This window comes from Phodopus roborovskii, unplaced genomic scaffold (genome assembly GCF_943737965.1).
Source record: "Phodopus roborovskii unplaced genomic scaffold, PHOROB, whole genome shotgun sequence".
Taxonomy (NCBI): Eukaryota; Metazoa; Chordata; class Mammalia; order Rodentia; family Cricetidae; genus Phodopus; species Phodopus roborovskii.
This window is the reverse complement of record NW_026125295.1, coordinates 2,858,791-2,876,007: the sequence shown is the minus strand read 5'-3', so window position 1 is coordinate 2,876,007 and position 17,217 is coordinate 2,858,791. Positions and strand designations below refer to the sequence as shown.

Here is a 17,217-nt window from a genome sequence, read left to right as displayed (position 1 = left end):
GTCCCTATCATTTTGCTGTAAATTATTTCAAAAGTGTAAAGATTTTTAAGATGCTGTCTTCAAGATCGCTCAAGCACAAATTCTCCAGCATACTCCCCCCTAAAATGCAATGCAACCTCAATCCGACAAGTCATACCACGACACCGGCATTCTTATTAATTTTATCTATGAAGCATCTTCTAAAACCTTAGGCCAGCTGCGCTGCTATTCAAAGTGTGATCTGAAAGCCCGCAGCCTCAGTTGTTTAGGACAGGCTTGGTGGTGAATGTCTGTGGCTTCCAGGAGTGGGGGGACGGCAGACTATGTATAGTGAGTCCGAGGCTAGCCTCTGCTACAGCAACGAGACCCGGTTGGAGGGAAAAGAAAAAGCACACTCCAACCAGGATGTGCTGAACCAGAAACTAGGAGCGCGTGGTCCATGCATCCTCCGAGTGATTATAAACTTTCTTTCCTTTCCGAGATGGAGTCCCACGTACCCCAGGCAGACCTGGAATTCGCAAAAAGTCTCCACCTCGAGGGCTCAGCGCCTCCCCCGGGACACGCCCATCTCGGTCCCCGGGCAGGGAGGTCTGCCGGACGGGGCGGGCCACGGCCGGCGTCCCCGCCTCCCCCACCTCCCTCCCGGGCCTGCCGCGTCGCTCGTCCTCCGCTCGGGGCTCGGGCCGCGCGCGATGGGATCCCGCCTCCCCGCGGCCGCGTGGCTGGTGCTGCTGTGTGCCGGGTGCGCGCTGCCACCCGGGCTCGCACAGTACGAGCGCTACAGCTTCCGCAGCTTCCCGCGGGACGAGCTGATGCCGCTCGAGTCGGCCTACCGCCACGCGCTCGACCAGTACGGCGGCGAGCACTGGGCCGAGAGCGTGGGCTACCTGGAGGTGAGCCTGCGGCTGCACCGCCTGCTGCGCGACAGCGAGGCCTTCTGCCACCGCAACTGCAGCGCGGCCCCGCCCGCGCCCGCGCCCGCCGGCCCCGCCGAGCTGCGCCTCTTCGGCGGCGTGCTGCGCCGCGCGCAGTGCCTCAAGCGCTGCAAGCAGGGCCTGCCCGCCTTCCGCCAGTCGCAGCCCAGCCGCGCGGTGCTGGCCGACTTTCAGCAGCGCGAGCCCTACAAGTTCCTGCAGTTCGCGTACTTTAAGGTACGTGCGCTCGCTCCGCCCACGAGCCCCGCCCCACGGAGCCCCGCCCACGGAGCCCCTCCCTGCCGCGCTCAGGCCCCCGCCCATCCGAGCCCCTTCCGGCTGATCCCCCCCTTAAGTTCCGCCTAGCTGATCCTGCTCCCTAACCTCTCCCGCCCCACCCCCTGCCCCGCCCAGTTCTGATGAGCCCCGCCCCTCACCTGAGGCCCTCCACCCCACCCCAGATCTCACCCTATCCCATTGAGCCTCCCCCCAGGAGCTCCACCCTGACCACTGAGCCCCACCCTTGTGAGCACCCGCCATCAGCATCCATATTGGGCCTTTCCTAGGCCACTGCTCTAGGTTTGGACTCACTGTGCCCAAGGATCAGTCCTTTCCTAAAGCCTTGGGCATCATTCCTTTATCATTTGAATTTTTTCTTTATATTTGTGTGTGTGTGTGTGTGTGTGTGTGTGTGTGTGTACCACGCCACAAGTGTGTGAATGCTTTTGGAGGCCAGAAGAGGGCAATGGATACCCTGAAGCTGGGATTGGAGGAGGTTGTGAGCCACCCAATGCAACCTGAGTGCCGGGAACTGGCCTTGGGTCCTCTGGAAGAGCAGAGCGGGAAGGGCCCTTATCCACATGGCTCCAATCCCCTGCACCCAGGTTCTACCAATCAGCTATGCTAAAGGTCTCCACATCCTGCCCTGTGGGTGGAGTTTTTCCTTGGGGCGCCTGCTCCCCACACAGAGACTTCTTATTCATTGTAAATGCTCGGCAGTAGCTTAGGCTTGATACTTAACTAGCTCTTACATCTTAAATTAACCCGATCTCTTTAACCCATATTTCTTATCTACGCCTTGCCCGGTGGTGGTTCCTTTTTCCGGTGGGGCATTTTCGTCTTGTTTTTTTTTTTTTTTTTTTTCTGTGTCTTCTCCACTCCGCCTTTCTTCCCCGGGCTCTTTTCCCTCTCCACAAGTCCCGCCTCACCTCCTTCTTCCCAGCTATTGGCCGCTTAGCTCCTTCCTAAACCAATGAGATCAACAGGTATTCATAGTGTTCAAAAAGGTTATCCCACAGCACCGCCCTTCCTCCCTCATCTTAAGCATGAAAATTCTTTTTTTCCTTTTTGAGACACGGTCTCATGCAGCCTGGGCAGACTTGCTACACTGCTGAGGCTGAATTCTTCACCCTCCTGCCTGCATGCCTCCTGCACGCCCCACCCCTCCTGTGAAAATTGTTGCAGCCTGTTCTAAGGTGGCAGAGATGCCCCAGGATGGAAAGAGGTCTGCTCTTTGGGGGCAGGCTCCTCTCTGCTCAGAGAAATGAGTGCCCTGAGGCTCTCCAGGCTATTCTCTGTCAGTTAGAATTTCACACACAGTTCACTGCCTCCTCTTTATGGCTGCTTACATTCTGCCTCTGATTGCTTGCTAAAAATAGCCAGAGATTGCAGTTCCCTGCCCTCTAAGTCCTTGCTTGGGAGGTTTGAAATCCCAGTTGCTGGATAGAAAGGCCTCAGCTTGTTGGGCCTTCATAGGGCTTGGCAGAGAGAGAATTTTCAAAACCCAGTCTGTGCTTTTTCTGGTTTTTCTTGCTCATTTATTGTGTGTGTGTGTTGAGGTGTGTGGGCACACTCTGCATGTCTGAAGGTCAGAGGACAGCTCACTGGGAGCCTGCTCTCTCCTAGCATATCAACTCCAGGCTTCATGCTTAGTCATCCAGCTTGATGGCAAGCACCCTTACCCACTAGCCATCTTGCTGGCCCTTGAACTCCTCTTCCTAAATGTTTTCCCTAGATCAAATCTCACGCCTTTGGCTGCATCCAGAGCCTCCCCCTTCTCCCCAGCTGCTAACCTAGGCCTCCTCCCAAGTCAATCAGCCACAGGCCACCTACTGTCATTCTCTAGGTGTCAGCCTTTGTGGTGATACATTGTTTATGATTTAATAAAGCTTGCCTGAAGGAAAAGAATGCAGAGACAGCCACACTAGTTAGCCACAGAAGCTGGGCAGTGGTTGTAGGCATTTTGGTGGTTCGGATGGGATGGACATCTGGCACTCAGGAGCCACAGAACACTGAGTGTTACAGCTGGGATGGAAAGATACTCAGGCACTCAGGAGCCAAGGAATACCACAGATCACAGTGAGCATAGCAGCTTACAGCCCTGCTTCAGGGAAAGGCTTCCCCAGCCTATCAGCTCCCCAGGAGAGGGTTTCTAAGCAAAGTTGTTACAGTTCTGTTCCAGTCCCCCTGAGAGCTGAGTGTAACAACTTCGCTTTGCCAGGGGAAGGTTTCCCTGGTGAAAAGTATTTCAGCCCTGCTCTGCTCTGCTCAGGGTCGTCTCTGCCTGGACTAAAGAAGGTCTCACCCAAACCTCATTCAAGAGATGTATCAGGAGGGAAGAATCCAGGAGAGTGGCTGCCCTCTACCAGGGTGGCAGAGGACAGCCAGACAGCCTGAACAGCCAGAAGCAGAACAGACATGGAGTTTATATATGGCTTCTTAGGGGGCGGAGTTTTCCCAGGGAGATTTCCAGGGTAGGGATTGGTCAGATTTCAATCCTTGAGCTCAGACTGGCTAGACCTTGTCCTCAGGGATTGGTTGGTTTCCTGCACAGGTGTAGGGTCAGGTTTGGCTCTGGTTTCAGGGCCAAAGTGTGTTTCTTCAACTGGTCCTTTTTAGCCTTTTGGCTCTAATTTTAGGGCCAGGATGTTTCTTTCACTGGCTCTGATTCCAGGGACAAAGTGTGTTTCTTTGGCTCTGCTCAGGGTGTGTTTCTTTAGTTGGCCCTTTTCCCTTACAGTGGTGGCACACACATTTAATCCCAGTATTCAGGAGACAGAGGCAAATGGATCTTTGTGAGTTCAAGGCCACCGAGGGCTACAGAGAGTTAATTAGTCCAAAAGAGAAATGGCTCACACCTTTAATCCCAGCACTAGAGAGGTATGTAAGGAAGAAGTAAAGGGTCTCATGTGAGTTTCAGTTTCCAGTCAGGGAAGACAGGATCTCCATTTCAGTCTTGGTAGAGGTAAGAGCTACTGGCTGGCTGCTTTGCCTCTCTGATCTTCAGGTTGAACCCTAATTCTGTCTCTGTGTTTTTATTATTCATGCTATAAGCCTTGGCCTCTGGGAGACTACCCTCCTCTCCACCCACCCCCTCTCCACACGGAAACCACCATTGTATCTGATGACTTGCCTCAAATTTAGGGGCACTCTGGTACAGATGGATGCTACCTTACCTAACCTTATTCTCAAGAATTTGATGTTTCTCACATTCTCTCTCTCTCTCTCTCTCTCTCTCTCTCTCTCTCTAACCCTAACCACCCGCCTCAGAGTGTTCCTTCCTCTGATAGGCTGAAGGAGGCCTTGTATGTATCCATGAACCCATGATAGGGAGCCTTCTCTCTACCAGACTGTGCCAGAATTCTGTCAACATGGGGGCCTCAGGTTGTTGGCATGTGTCTCCACAGGGAGGCTGATCACCACCATCTGCCTGCCTGTGTTAGTTACTTTTCTAGTTTTTACTGTGACAGAGTGCCCACAGAGCTAACTTAAGGGAAGCCTTTTTGGCTTACATTTGAGGGTAGAGTCCCTCATAGAGGGGAAGTCAAAGCATCACTGTGTCAGGTGCCTAGTCACATAGTGTCCCCAGTCAGGAAGCAGAAAGAGAGAGAGATGCGTGCTGGAACTTACCTTCTCTAGTTTAGGTCTGGGAACCCAGGTTATAGAATGGTATTTGCCCATAGTGGGCGGATAATCCCAATTAAAAGTTAATGTAGATAATTCCTCACCGGCATGCTGAGGGGCCTGTCTCCTTTGTGGTTCTGGTTCTAGATTCCATCAAGGCGACCATGGAGACTTATTAACCACACGGCCTCCCAAGGTTCCCCCAATGGCACACCCACCCTATCTGAGATCATCTGTGTTCCTGGTAGTACCGATCAGGTGGCCATCTCTAAACCCAGGGCCCTGGACCCTGCAGCTCCTGCAGACTCTAAATGAATTGACGGTCGCTGACCTGATCCCTGGAGAGAGTGCCGGTTTATAGGGGACGTTTCACGGACATTGTGGGGAAAGGAGTCAGGAGAGAGGGAGCAGCAGTCCCCGAGAGCGGAGGCAGAAGGTTCTGGAGAGACCTGCAGGCACCAGTGTTTGTCAGGGTTGCAGAGCAGAAAAGATGGCATGAGGAAGATTCACCAAGACGGTTGTTTGTAAAAGTGTGCGGGTGTGGGCACCCACAAGGGATGTTTTAATCCCCCAGGGTAGTGCCACTTGGTTGTACCCATCCATTTGCGGGAAGGAGCAAGGGAGGGGGCAGTTCTGGAAGGTAGGAGGAGCGAGCACATGGAGAAGGCCGTCTTGACAGGCCTGCGATCTTCAGTTTGAGAACACACGCAGTCGGGGCTGACTGTAGGGAGAGAGCCAGAAGATGAAATAGGCCATAGCCCCCCTCCCTTTTAGCTTTCTAGTGGGCGACCCCTGTGGAAGCCAGAGAGTCCTGAGACTGCTGTAAGTGCCGCAGAGGCCATCCTCCTGGGGCCTAGGTGGTGGGGACAGAGGGGAGTAAATGAGGAAAGGCGTGATGAAGCCATCACAATCACACTATCACCTCGGGAACAAATGCTCACCGGAATGGCTGGCCCAGGTCTTGATAGGCCTGGAAAAGTCATTGACCTCTGAACTGGAAGTGTTATTTAGGTAAAGAAGGAACCGAAGGGCTCCCTGAAGAGGCTGGCACTGTAGCTGGCAGAGTACTTGCCCGGCCCGTAGCAGTCCTGCGTTTGAGCCCCATCAACACGTAAAACTGGGTGTGTTCATGGATGCCTGTGATACCAGCACTGCAGGAGGTTAGAAGTTCAAGGTCATCCTTAGCCTTGAGGCCAGCCTGAGATGGTAGGACTGGGTCAAGAGAGAGGAAGGAAGGACAGGGAGGAAAGGGGTGAGGGAGGAAGGAAGAAAAGTTCCTGAAAGGGGGCTCTCAGTTCTAAAACTCAGGCTCAGCGTGTGTCTGAACTGTTACCGCCTTACCGTGCACTCAGGCCAATGACCTCCCGAAGGCCATCGCCGCGGCTCACACCTATCTTCTGAAGCATCCCGATGATGAGATGATGAAGAGAAACATGGCATATTACAAGAGCTTGCCTGGAGCTGAGGACCACATTAAAGACCTGGAAACCAAGTCTTATGAGGTACTCTCTGGCTCCCCCCCCCCCCACAGTCGATGAAACAGGATGTGTTGAAGAAGCATGTCTCTGGGAGAAGCTAGCATCTTTTTCCTTCTTAATTACGTTCTAATTAGAGGTGTGTGTGTGTGTGTGTGTGTGTGTGTGTGTGTGACGGCACTTGGGTGGAGGTTAGAGGACAATGTGTATTTCTCTTCTCTAATCGCGTGGGTCTGGGGGTTGAACTCAGGTCCTCAGGCTTGGTGGCCAGTGCCCTAAAATTCACTGAGCCATCTTTCTGGCCCAGATACTGTCATCTAAAGATGTTTGTGATGTTTTCATTGATTTTGCTGAATTGTGACAGTCTGAAACCTCCTGAGCACAACATTTCCATGACGGAATAGCAGCAAACTGGGCATGGTGGCTTTTTCCTGTAATCCCAGCATTTGGGAGGCTGAGGCATTGATGGTTGCTGCAAGTTCAAAGCCAGGCTGGGATCCATGCACCACCTTGCACTTTATCTAACTGTTGATGAACTTTGCATCATTCAGTGATCTGTGACAACTTCATGTGTCATATGACAGCTACAAAGAACACACCGAGGAGTTTAGCACCAGCCTGACAAGTCCCCTCCTGCCCTTTTTCATTTAGGCTGTCACCCAGCCCTGACTCCTGGGAACCAGTGATCTGATTTCTTTCCCTTTTTCCATGGTCTGAATTTGATTTTCAAATACTTGCTATATTTTGAGTTGAACTAAAGAAGAAATATAATCATTTGGGCCGGGGGTGGGGGGTGGGGAGGGGTATGGCTCAGTTGATAGAGCGCTTGTCTAGATGCGCAAGACCCTAACGTTGTATAACACAGGGTATGGTAGTGCAGGCCTGCGATTTCAGAAGTTCAAGGCTGGCAAGAGGGCTCACTGGGTAAGGATTTTTCTGCCAAGCCTTGGGAGCTACGTGAGTTAAAGAATGTACCCCTTGTGAACGGTGTAGGCGGGCACGGTGCCTGATTTGCATCCAGTCAGGAGTCACTCAGGACTGACACGGATGGCTTGGTTAGGGTCATGGTTCTTTTGGGAGATGGTGGGGATGGACAAACATGTCTCCTGCTTGGCAGGAGGGAGCCTCACGGCATCTCCTTGCTTTCCAGAACCTGTTTGTCCGTGCGGTGAGGGCCTACAACGGGGAAAACTGGAGGACATCCATTACGGATATGGAACTGGCACTCCCTGACTTCCTCAAAGCCTTCTATGAATGCCTGGCTTCCTGCGAGGGTTCCAGGGAGATTAAGGACTTCAAGGACTTCTACCTGTCCATAGCAGGTTGGTGGTGGGTGGGGCCTGTACTCCAGATGCCTGGATAGCATCTGAGCACACTTGGTTTTTTCTTCAAGGTATGATTATTTATTTGTTACCCTGAGAGACTTCCTTTTGACTAGACTCAGAGAAGGAGCACTCAGCGAGGACAGCCTGTGTCTCTTGGCGATCCGCTCCTGGTGCTTTTCTTTGGCTTCCTGCGTTCTCTTGGCCAAGAGTTTAGCATGTTCTACAGCCTCCTCCGTTTTCCTTAGTACGTTGTTTCTTCAGAGCAGTATGTCCATTGTGTTGTGTTTGTGTTGCAGGACATGTGGGGTAACAAGATGCTGAATCTTGGGTGCTTTGGTCCTGGACTTCTGACCTTCTTTAAGGGCTTTCTGACAACAGATGGCAGACATCATCTTCTTTAGAGAGATTAAAAACCTTTCAGATTCTGCTAGCTCTTTTAAGTACCAACTGATGAGGCACAGTAGTATCTGTCAGTTCAGGAGTATTCTTCTCGGGCTGGAGAGATGGCTCAGCTGTTAAAGGCTAGGCTCACAACCAAAAGTATAGGAATATCCTTCTCTCCTTTTAAAACTTTTTTACGATAAGTAACTTAGGAACACTCAGCTTGGCATTCACAATGCATCCGCTAACAGACCTGGGCTTCCTTGGTCTATAACAGAAATGCCCCTTACTCAACGGCAAGCACAGTCTGCCTCGTTCAAAACCGCTTGCTACATGGGAAAATCTTGTCTGTTATTCCCACCAATGATTGGGACCACATAACCCTTCCACTCTTCACCCAGAGCATCGGCAGCTACTTCTGTGGCCACGCGCTTCTCATAGAACGTACGAAGCTTGCGTTCATCATCCACTTCAATGAGCTTCTAACAGCCAGTGGCGGGGAAGGAGATACTCAGCTTTATCTTGACATAGCCTAGGAGATGCCACAAAAAATGAGCTAGGAACACTTTTTTAAGATAGGAAAGACATTCGTGTTTTTCCTTTTTCCAGGGTCTCACTGTGTAGCCCACGCTGGCCTGGCTGTGTTGTGTATACCAGGCTGGTCTCAAACTTACAGGAATCTTCCTGCCTCTACCTCCTGAGCGCTGGGGGGTTATAGGCATGGGCCGCTATACCCAGTTTTTTGATTATGGTGGAGTCCTTAGAAGGTGGTCATACTTATATTTTTCTTTATTGGTATCTGGAGTAATTCCTCTACTTGTTTTCCATCCCCAATATTCCTTCTTCTGAAATCACTGGTAATGATTTCACTGTGTTTTTAATTCATTGAATTTTTAATTTTTAGCATTTCCGCCCTCCCCATCTCCATTTCCTTGTGAATTTCTCATCCATGTTGCTGCCTTTTCTTCTATATTACCAACTTTCTTTCCTTCCTTTTCTTTTTTCCTTTCTTTTCTTTTTTTTTTTTTTTTTTTTTTTTTTTTTTTTTTTTGAGATAAGGTTTCTTTGTGTAGCTTTGGCTTTTCTGGAACTCACTTTGTAGACCAGGCTGGCCTCAAACTCACAGAGATCCACCTGCCTCTGCCTCCTGAGTGCTGGGATTAAAGGTATGTGCACGCGCGCATGTGTTTATATGGATGCATGTGTGCGTGTGTGCTCGTGTGTGTGTGTGTTCGTGTATATGTGTTTATATGTGTGCATGTGTGTATGTGTGTGTATGTGCTCGTGTGTATACATTTGTATATGTGTATGTGCTCATGTGTATGCTTGTGTGTGTGTGTATGCATGTGCTGTGGACAATTTGTGGGAGTCAGTGTCTTCCTTCCACTATGCCGGTCTGGGTTTCGAACTCACGGGGTCAGGTTTAGCTGCAAGCACCTTTACCAGTGCTGAGCTGTCTCACTGGTTCTTATTTATTTATTTTGTGTGTGTATGTGCTTGCACACATGTGCATGTAGAGGTCAGAGGACAATGCATGGGGTCACTTCCCTCGTTTGCCATGTAGGTTCCAGGGATCAAACTCAGACCACCAGGCTTTTGGCAAGTCCCTTCTTTACCCAGTGAACCGTCTTGCTGACTTGTAAACACAATTAAAGAAAAAAAAAAAACAAAGGTTCCTGGCCGCCACCCCCTGCCCCTCTCCAGGCCGCCACCCACTGCCCTGGCCGATGCCCTCGTCACCTCTCGAGGCCGCCAGCAGGCTCCACACCTGAGCATCATGCCATTGATGTCACCAACATTACTTTTAAGACATTTAGGCCAGATACTTTGTAAATATTTCTCATTTGGGCTGGGCACAGTGGCGCACCTTTAATCCCAGCAGCAGGGAGGGGAGGTAGAGGCAGGCGGATCTCTGTGACTTCCAGGACAATCGGAGCTGTAGAATGAGACCCTTTCTCAAAAAAACCAACAAATGAACAAGGTTATTTGGTTTCTTACGGTTATATTGAGAGTGTCCATTTTGGCTGGGACACTAGAAGACCCTCAGAATGTCACACCAAGACAAGTGTGGTATCTGTCACTCTCTTACAGAAGGTGCTATTTATTTTATTTCATTTTTTATTGCAACGGTGGGGGTTGAATCTAGGGTCTCACATGAGCTACATTAACACTCAACCCTGCGCTCTGCCCCTAGCCCAGTGCTATTAATTTTTAAGCATCTAGTTCAAATGTTCTCTGTGTCGCTGCAGCAGGGTTGGTATTATCTCCTTACCAGTTACATGTTAACAGCCAGACGCTAGGGATTTCACATTCCTTACATGCTTCTCCTCCTCAGTCCCAGCTTTGCCCCCTGAGATTTGCCTCTACCATTTTTCTTTTTCTGTAAAGGCTACTCATACATAAGTACTTCCCCCATATTTTGTGTGCTTATTTTAGATAGAAGACGCATAATATGTCAAACTCATGTGGTTTTCATTTTGCCATCTCACATATCCGAGTTTGTACATAGAATGTATGTTATTTTGGGCTGTGGGTGTAGCTCAGTGGATGGACTTACCTAGCACGCACAAGGCCTTGGGTTCAATTCCCAGCTGTGCATCATCTGGTCATGGTGGTGCACAGCTGTTAGCCAAGGTCTTCTGCAGCTACACAGGGGTTCAAAGCCAGCCCCGGCTACACGAGATGCTGTCTCAATTGTTTTTCTACCAACTTGACAATTTGCTGTTGTCTTTGCGGTGCTGAGGATCAGATGCACCCGCCGCCATGGAGCTAGACTCCCAGCCTCCCGTTTAACTGTGTGAAAAGTGATACTCTTTGCTGCAGAAGACACAGCGTCTCGACAGTGCTTGACTGCTACTCCTATTCATTTATATTACATTAAGACATTGTAAATTATAGTTTTATTTACTTATTTTGTGTGTGTGTGTGTGTGTGTGTGTGTGTGTGTGTGTGTGTGTGGCTCCAGTGACGTGGTCAGATGACAACCTATGAATGTGGGTCTCTCCGCCGCTATGAGGGTCCTAAGGGTTTTGTGTTTTCTTTCTTTAAGATTGATTTATTTATTAAGTACACAGTGTTCTGTCGGCATTTACCCCTGCAGGCCAGAAGAGGGCGACGGGATTCCCCTGAAACTGGAGTTATAGGCAGTTGTGAGCCACCATGTGGGTGCTGGAATCTGAACCTGGGTCTCCTGGAAGAGCAGCCAGTGCTCTTAACTGCTGAGCCAGCCCTTAGCTCCAAGTTCTTTATTTTAGATGTTGTATTCTGTTTTTCCTTTACCTGACTGGAGCTGGATGAGTGGTAGAACACATGCCTAGAGCTCAGGAGGCTTTGGGTTTCATCGAGGGGGGGGGCAGAGAGAGGGAGAGAGAGAGAGAGAGAGAGAGAGAGAGAGAGATCGCAAGAGGCGTGGGAAGGGAGGCTGAGACTGTTCTGAGACCTTACATCTGTTTTTCAGATCATTATATAGAAGTTCTGGAATGCAAGATTCAGTGTGAGGAGAACCTCACCCCAGTCATAGGAGGCTATCCCGTGGAGAAATTCGTGGCTACCATGTACCACTATTTGCAGTTTGCTTATTATAAGTGTAAGTAACCCCGTGCAGGACCTTGAATGAGGTCCCAAGGCTTTCCTGTTACCTATGGTGGCTGAGAAGGCCCAGCAAAGCTATGTTCATGCAGTCCACGAAGAGGCCTTGTGGCCCCTTGGTTAGGGCAGAGACTCTGAGCTGTAGCGCTTGACTCCAGGTTTTGCCTACTGTTCCCTGGGAAATCTTTGCTTTCCAGGGATGTAGATTAAATAGTGTAAAGTAAAAATTAATATTTATTGAACGTAGTTGCAATTTACATTTGAAGCCTTCACCACCCACACAGACTGTCTGGGAGGGAAGAGCCTTAGATGTTCAGGTTTTAAAGTTGTCGTTATAGAAAACAGCCACCAGGTGGCACAATTGAGCCATCTACGGCTGGGTCCATTCCTGCCAACTAGAGTTTCGTAATAGAGGCGTCTGCCATAAAGGTTAGAGGTGGCTGTGGAAGGTGCCTGAATAAATACCCAGGGGCTTGTGTCATGTTTCTTCTTTGCCTGACTCCCCTCCCTCCCAAGACAAATGCCACCCCGCAGAGTCCCCATGTTGAAATTGTTGTAGGGGTGCGGTTCTAAGCAGAGGGCTGCAGCAGATCGGGGAGCCCTGTACCCAGGAGATGGCAGGACAAGGTAGCTCTTCCAGCGCCGAGGGCCCGCCATGGTGTATCTTGTTGGTTTCTGTAGCCCAGGCAGGCCTCCAACTCACTGTATAGGCAAGGTTGACCTTGAGTCTCCGGAGAGCCGGGGATGTGCGGACATGTGTGGTGTATGGGGAACTGAGGATAGAACCCAGGCTTTGTGGGGGCTCGGCAAGCCCTCTACCCGAGCTACATCCCCGGCCCTTCTTTATGCCTTCCAAATTTGGTTTGGTTGGAGGGGGGCCCACCTCCTCTGGGTATTGTTGGACTGGCCTGATGGGACCCAGGAACTGCAGCCGGAAGCTTCTAGTTAAACAGCCTGTCTTCCTCAGTCCCAGTGTGGCCCCGGCCTTGAGACCCAGCTCCGATTGCCTGAAGCCAGCTGAGCGGCACAGCCTGAGGGTGGTTCGAGGCCTCTACCCCCCTTAGCTTGGGCACTGCCCACCTTCTGAGGTCAGGGTTTTTTCTAGACGAGGGTCTGGTGGAAAAAACCTTAGGCGTGGTCTTTTCCAGGAGGAAGGCCAAGCGTCCGCCTTGCAGCAGATCACCCTGGAGCTGCAGGGCGTGGCTTGCCCACCTGGCCAACCTTTTCTCTCTGGTTCCAGTGAATGACCTGAAGAACGCGGCCCCCTGTGCTGTCAGCTACCTGCTCTTCGACAAGAATGACAAGGTCATGCAACAGAATCTGGTCTACTATCAATACCACAGGGACAAGTGGAGCCTCTTGGACGAGCATTTCCAGCCCAGACCCGTGAGTGTCCCACGCTGGGCCCCTCTTATTCCTCCTCCCCACCCTCTGGAGAATGTAATGAAGGAACTCTCTGTTTCTGGTTACTGTTGGTGCCTCCTGACCCTCTTGAATCAGACCCTGACTCCGTAGCCCTGTATGACCGGGCTGGCCTTGAACTCACAGAGAATATTTGCCTCTGCCTCCTGGATGCTGGGATCAGAGGCATATGCCATCACATCCTGCTTAATTCTTTTTTATATTTTTATTTATTTATCTCGTGTGTGTGTGTGTGTGTGCGTGTGTGTGTGTGTGTGTGTGCATGTGGAGGTCAGAGGACAACTTAAGAGAATCTGTTCTTACCTTCTTCGCTGTGGGTCTGGTTCTCACACCGGAAATCTGGTTGTCTGACGGGTCTCTCTTTATCTGAACAGGAAGCCGTCCAGTTCTATAATGTGACTACGCTGCAGAAGGAACTGTACAGCTTTGCTCAGGAGCACCTAATGGATGACGATGAGGTAAGCTTCCATGCTCTGCACACGTCTGCCTGACAGAAGGCGGCACTCATGTCTCTGCTGAGTCCTCCCCCAAATAAGAAACAGAAGGGGCCCTGGAGGAACCAGCTGCTGTGGGGTTTTAATGAACGCCAGTGCTCTGGTGTGGAAGAGTCCAGCTTTCTAGGAAGCCCAGGCTGGACCGCTGCTGCTTCTGCCTACTGTGTGGTAGATATTTCCTGACTGTTCCCTTCTTGATGGCGTCCTGACTTTGAGTGGAGGGGCAGCGGTGCCACGGAGAAGCCATTGTGGACACCTCTAACTATTTATTTAGAGAGTTGCGATCGGAAGGAATTGGAAAACGCTTTGTAAGAAAGCTGGGAACCTGCTGGGTTCGGAGCCAGAAGAGACCCGGGGGCTTCTTCTGCCTTGGCCCTTCTCATCCTGGGGGAGCCTGGAGGCTGGGGCGTTCTGACAGATGCTGGGCCAGGCCCAGAGGCTCTAAGCTTCTCCCCCACCCCACCCATGCCACTCTCCCAGAACTCCAGTTCTGCAGGGGAGTTTCGCCATGCTGAGTCACGTGGCCACTGCTACTGAGGAAGAAAGCGCCAGCCCTCTATGAAATAGGTGTGGCCATAAGTTGTGGGAATGGAACGCCGGTTGCCATACAAGTGTGGAAGTGGATGGAGGCTGGGCATGTAGCTGCCCTATAGTGTTTGCCTGCAATGCCCCAAGCCCTGGGGCCTTAGACTGGGTCTCATTGGAGAGCCCCAGGGATGCTGTCAGAGCCCAGGCTGGCTGTGGTGGTTTGGGAAGTGTAGGTTGCTGGTCAAAGCGGAAAGTACAGAAGAATGTGCTCCTGAGGCGCGGCCGAGGGTGTAGGAGGGAGACGGAAGGATGCTCAGAGCCCGGAACCGTGTGGAGCATTTCAGGATGGTGGCTAGACCTCCTACATGACACGGGTCATCTTTGGGATGGCGGGTCACTTGATGCTGAGGCCACATGGCGGGGAGAAGATGAGGCTCTGTTCCCAGTGGCGGTCTTAGACGCCTTTCGTGGTGTGTGTGGGGGGGGGGGCCACCTCACTGATGTCTGCGGTCTCTTCCAGGCAGAGGTTGTGGAGTATGTGGATGACCTGTTGGAGGTGGAGGAGGCTGGCTAGTCTGCGGCAACTGGAGAGACTTCTCTTCCACGTCCCTTCTTCCTCGAGTGCCTGGGTTGTTGATACCTCAACGGCTTCCCTCGTTAAAGGAAAGGGGAGCCGCCATCGGTCTTGCTATGGGGAACCAGGGTCCAGCCCTCCCTCCCTGTGTGTTCACACCTGCCTACCCACCTTCCCACCTGCCTCCTCTGCATTCACACCCGTGCCGTCTTCACGGCCTCCAGCCGTTTTTCCTCTTGTTCACACCCGTCCTCACACATGCACACACACACACACACACACACACGCACGCACGCACACTCACACGCACGCACACACACGCGCACACGCATTCCCACATCCCATCCGCCCTCCCCGTGTTCACATTTGTCTTCCGTGTGACCCCACCTGTGTCCCCCCCATGTTCAGAAAGACAGTCGTCTGTGGTCTGGTTTTTTTTTTTTAATCCCTGAAAAAAAAAATCAGTATTATTTTTAAAGTAAGAAAAACACTAAAAGATGATAAATATATTTGAAGAAGTCTTTTAGTCTCTAAACTCCTGCACGTCTCTTGTTGAAGATGAAAGACGATGGAAGATAAAGGCTTCATGTTGGCCTTCACTTGGTCTGCCCCGAGCCTCGCCTGTAGCCGCTGAGAAACAAATTGAGTGGATGGATGCGCAGAACACGGGAAGGAGAGGCCTAGGCCAAGTTCCTTTTAGTCTTCAGACTATAATGGCAACAGTGCCCAGTTACACGTCTCTGAGTTAGACATGGGTGCAGGCCAGGGCCAGGTTCTAGCTTTGTTTATTCTTCTAAGGGTTGTTGAGTTCCTGTCCCACATCAGGCATTTAACTGACACCGGAAGTCCCTGGTGCAGAGTAACTGATGGGAAAGGAAAGCCTGCCCCTGCTAGTTCCTGGCCTGCCAGCTGTGACAACACACCTCACTTAGCAATTTAAGGGAGGGTTCGTTCTGTCTCACAGGTGGAGGGTGGACTCCATCCTGGCGGGGGGAGCCATGGCGGCAGAAACTTGAGATAGCTGGTCATGTGCTCATGTTGTATCTGCAGGCAGTGAATGCTGGTGCTTAGCTCATGTCTTCCTTGGCTGGAACTCGCTCTGTAGACCAGGCTGGCCTTGAACTCAGATCTGCCAGCCCCTGCCTCCCGACTGCTGGGATTAAAGGCGTGAGCCACCATTACCAGCTGCACTTCCTCCTTTCTGTTACGTCTGGGATCCCCAGGAGAGGGGATGCTCACAGTTAGGGAGGATCCACCTCAGGTGTTGTAACTCCTTCACAGACATGCCCAGAAACTTCCCTCGGGCGACTCTGGATCCCCTCAAATTGACATTGGATGTTAACCACTATGCTCTCACAGTTTAGAATTTGCAGGAAGAGGGCATTCATGGGTTTGTAGGGGCCAATGCATCCTAGGCGTAGGTTGCTGCCTGGGGCGGGGCATGAAACGGAAGAGCAGGAGTTGGGGTGAGGGGAAGTGAGGTCAGGCTGGCCAAGGTGACCTTCAAGCTAAGGCTTTGGGGCATCAAGGTCTCAGGTGTAGCATTCCGGATCCAAGGAGGAAGGGCAGCAGAGCAGAGGAAGGGCACGGAGGTGGTGTGATTGGGGGCCGGCGGCGGTGGTGTGATTGGGAGCCAGCAGGGAGGCCTGCAGAGGGGGCTGGGCCGGGGACAAAGGAGGGAAGGCTAGGCAGGCGGGTGCACTGGATGGGCCAGGCACTGTGCTAGAATATTGTTTTAAGGTGTGTTACTTTTGTCTGTTGCATTTGTTTAACTCTGTGAAGCTGTGTTACTTTGCTTATCTAAAACGTCTGGTGGTCTAATAAAGAGGCAAACGGCCAATAGCAAGGCAGGAGCAAGGATAGGTGGAGTTGGCAGGCAGACGATAGGAGAAACGTGGCCGAGGAGGGACAGAGAACAAGAGGGGATGGCAGGGGCCAGCCAGCCAGCCAGCCAGCCAGCCAGCCACAGAGTAAGCATGAAAGTAAGACATACAGAAGTAAGAAAAGGAAAAAGCCCAGAGGCAAAAGGCAGTCGGGATAATTTAAGAAAAGCTGGCAAGAAACAAGCCAAGTTAAGGCTGGACATTTATAACTAAGAATAACCAACCCTCCGTGAGTGAGTTATTTGGGAGCTGGGTGGTATGCCCCCTCCCCCAAAAGTAAAGCATCACACGGCAAGGGATGAAGGAAGCCTAGGCGGGCGTGCAGGCTGGAGAGAGATGGCCAGGGTCCTGGTAGTGCTAGGCCTTTGGCTTGTGCTGAATGAAGGGTGGAAACTGCGCGTTTGCGCCGAGGGTTTCGCAGGGGTTACCCACTGCCCTGCTGTGGGGGCCTGAGCAGGAGGGTGGGGGCAGGGTGCTGAGACTGGGCAGCTCCAGGGTCCGCACCATGGCGATGCCAAGGAGGGGTCAGGTCCTAGATGGATTTGACAGCACAAGCCATGGGCGTTGATAATAGGGCATGTGTGGCATATAAGATGGCTTCCAAGTTTGGGCCTGAACGTAGAGAAGGATGAAGCAGGCACAGCATTGGGAGATGACCGGTACGGATTGAAAGCAAACATAAAAGCCTCTGCATTGTGGTGGCTTGATGAGGGCAGGGAACGCTCACGTGGGTGGGCATGTTAGGGACTGG

The 17,217-nt window shown here is 51.6% G+C and overlaps 1 protein-coding gene across 1 annotated transcript; it reads left to right on the top strand.

The window, feature by feature from the left end:
- The first annotated feature begins 640 nt into the window (after positions 1 to 640).
- Positions 641 to 15,101, top strand: Crtap (cartilage associated protein). The gene is made up of 7 exons (XM_051201867.1): positions 641 to 1,130; positions 6,149 to 6,298; positions 7,422 to 7,593; positions 11,435 to 11,563; positions 12,806 to 12,951; positions 13,362 to 13,445; positions 14,530 to 15,101. Exons 1-7 carry the CDS (start codon positions 672 to 674, stop codon positions 14,581 to 14,583), a joined length of 1,194 nt encoding a protein of 397 aa, XP_051057824.1. The 5' UTR covers positions 641 to 671; the 3' UTR covers positions 14,584 to 15,101.
- Positions 15,102 to 17,217: the final 2,116 nt, after the last annotated feature.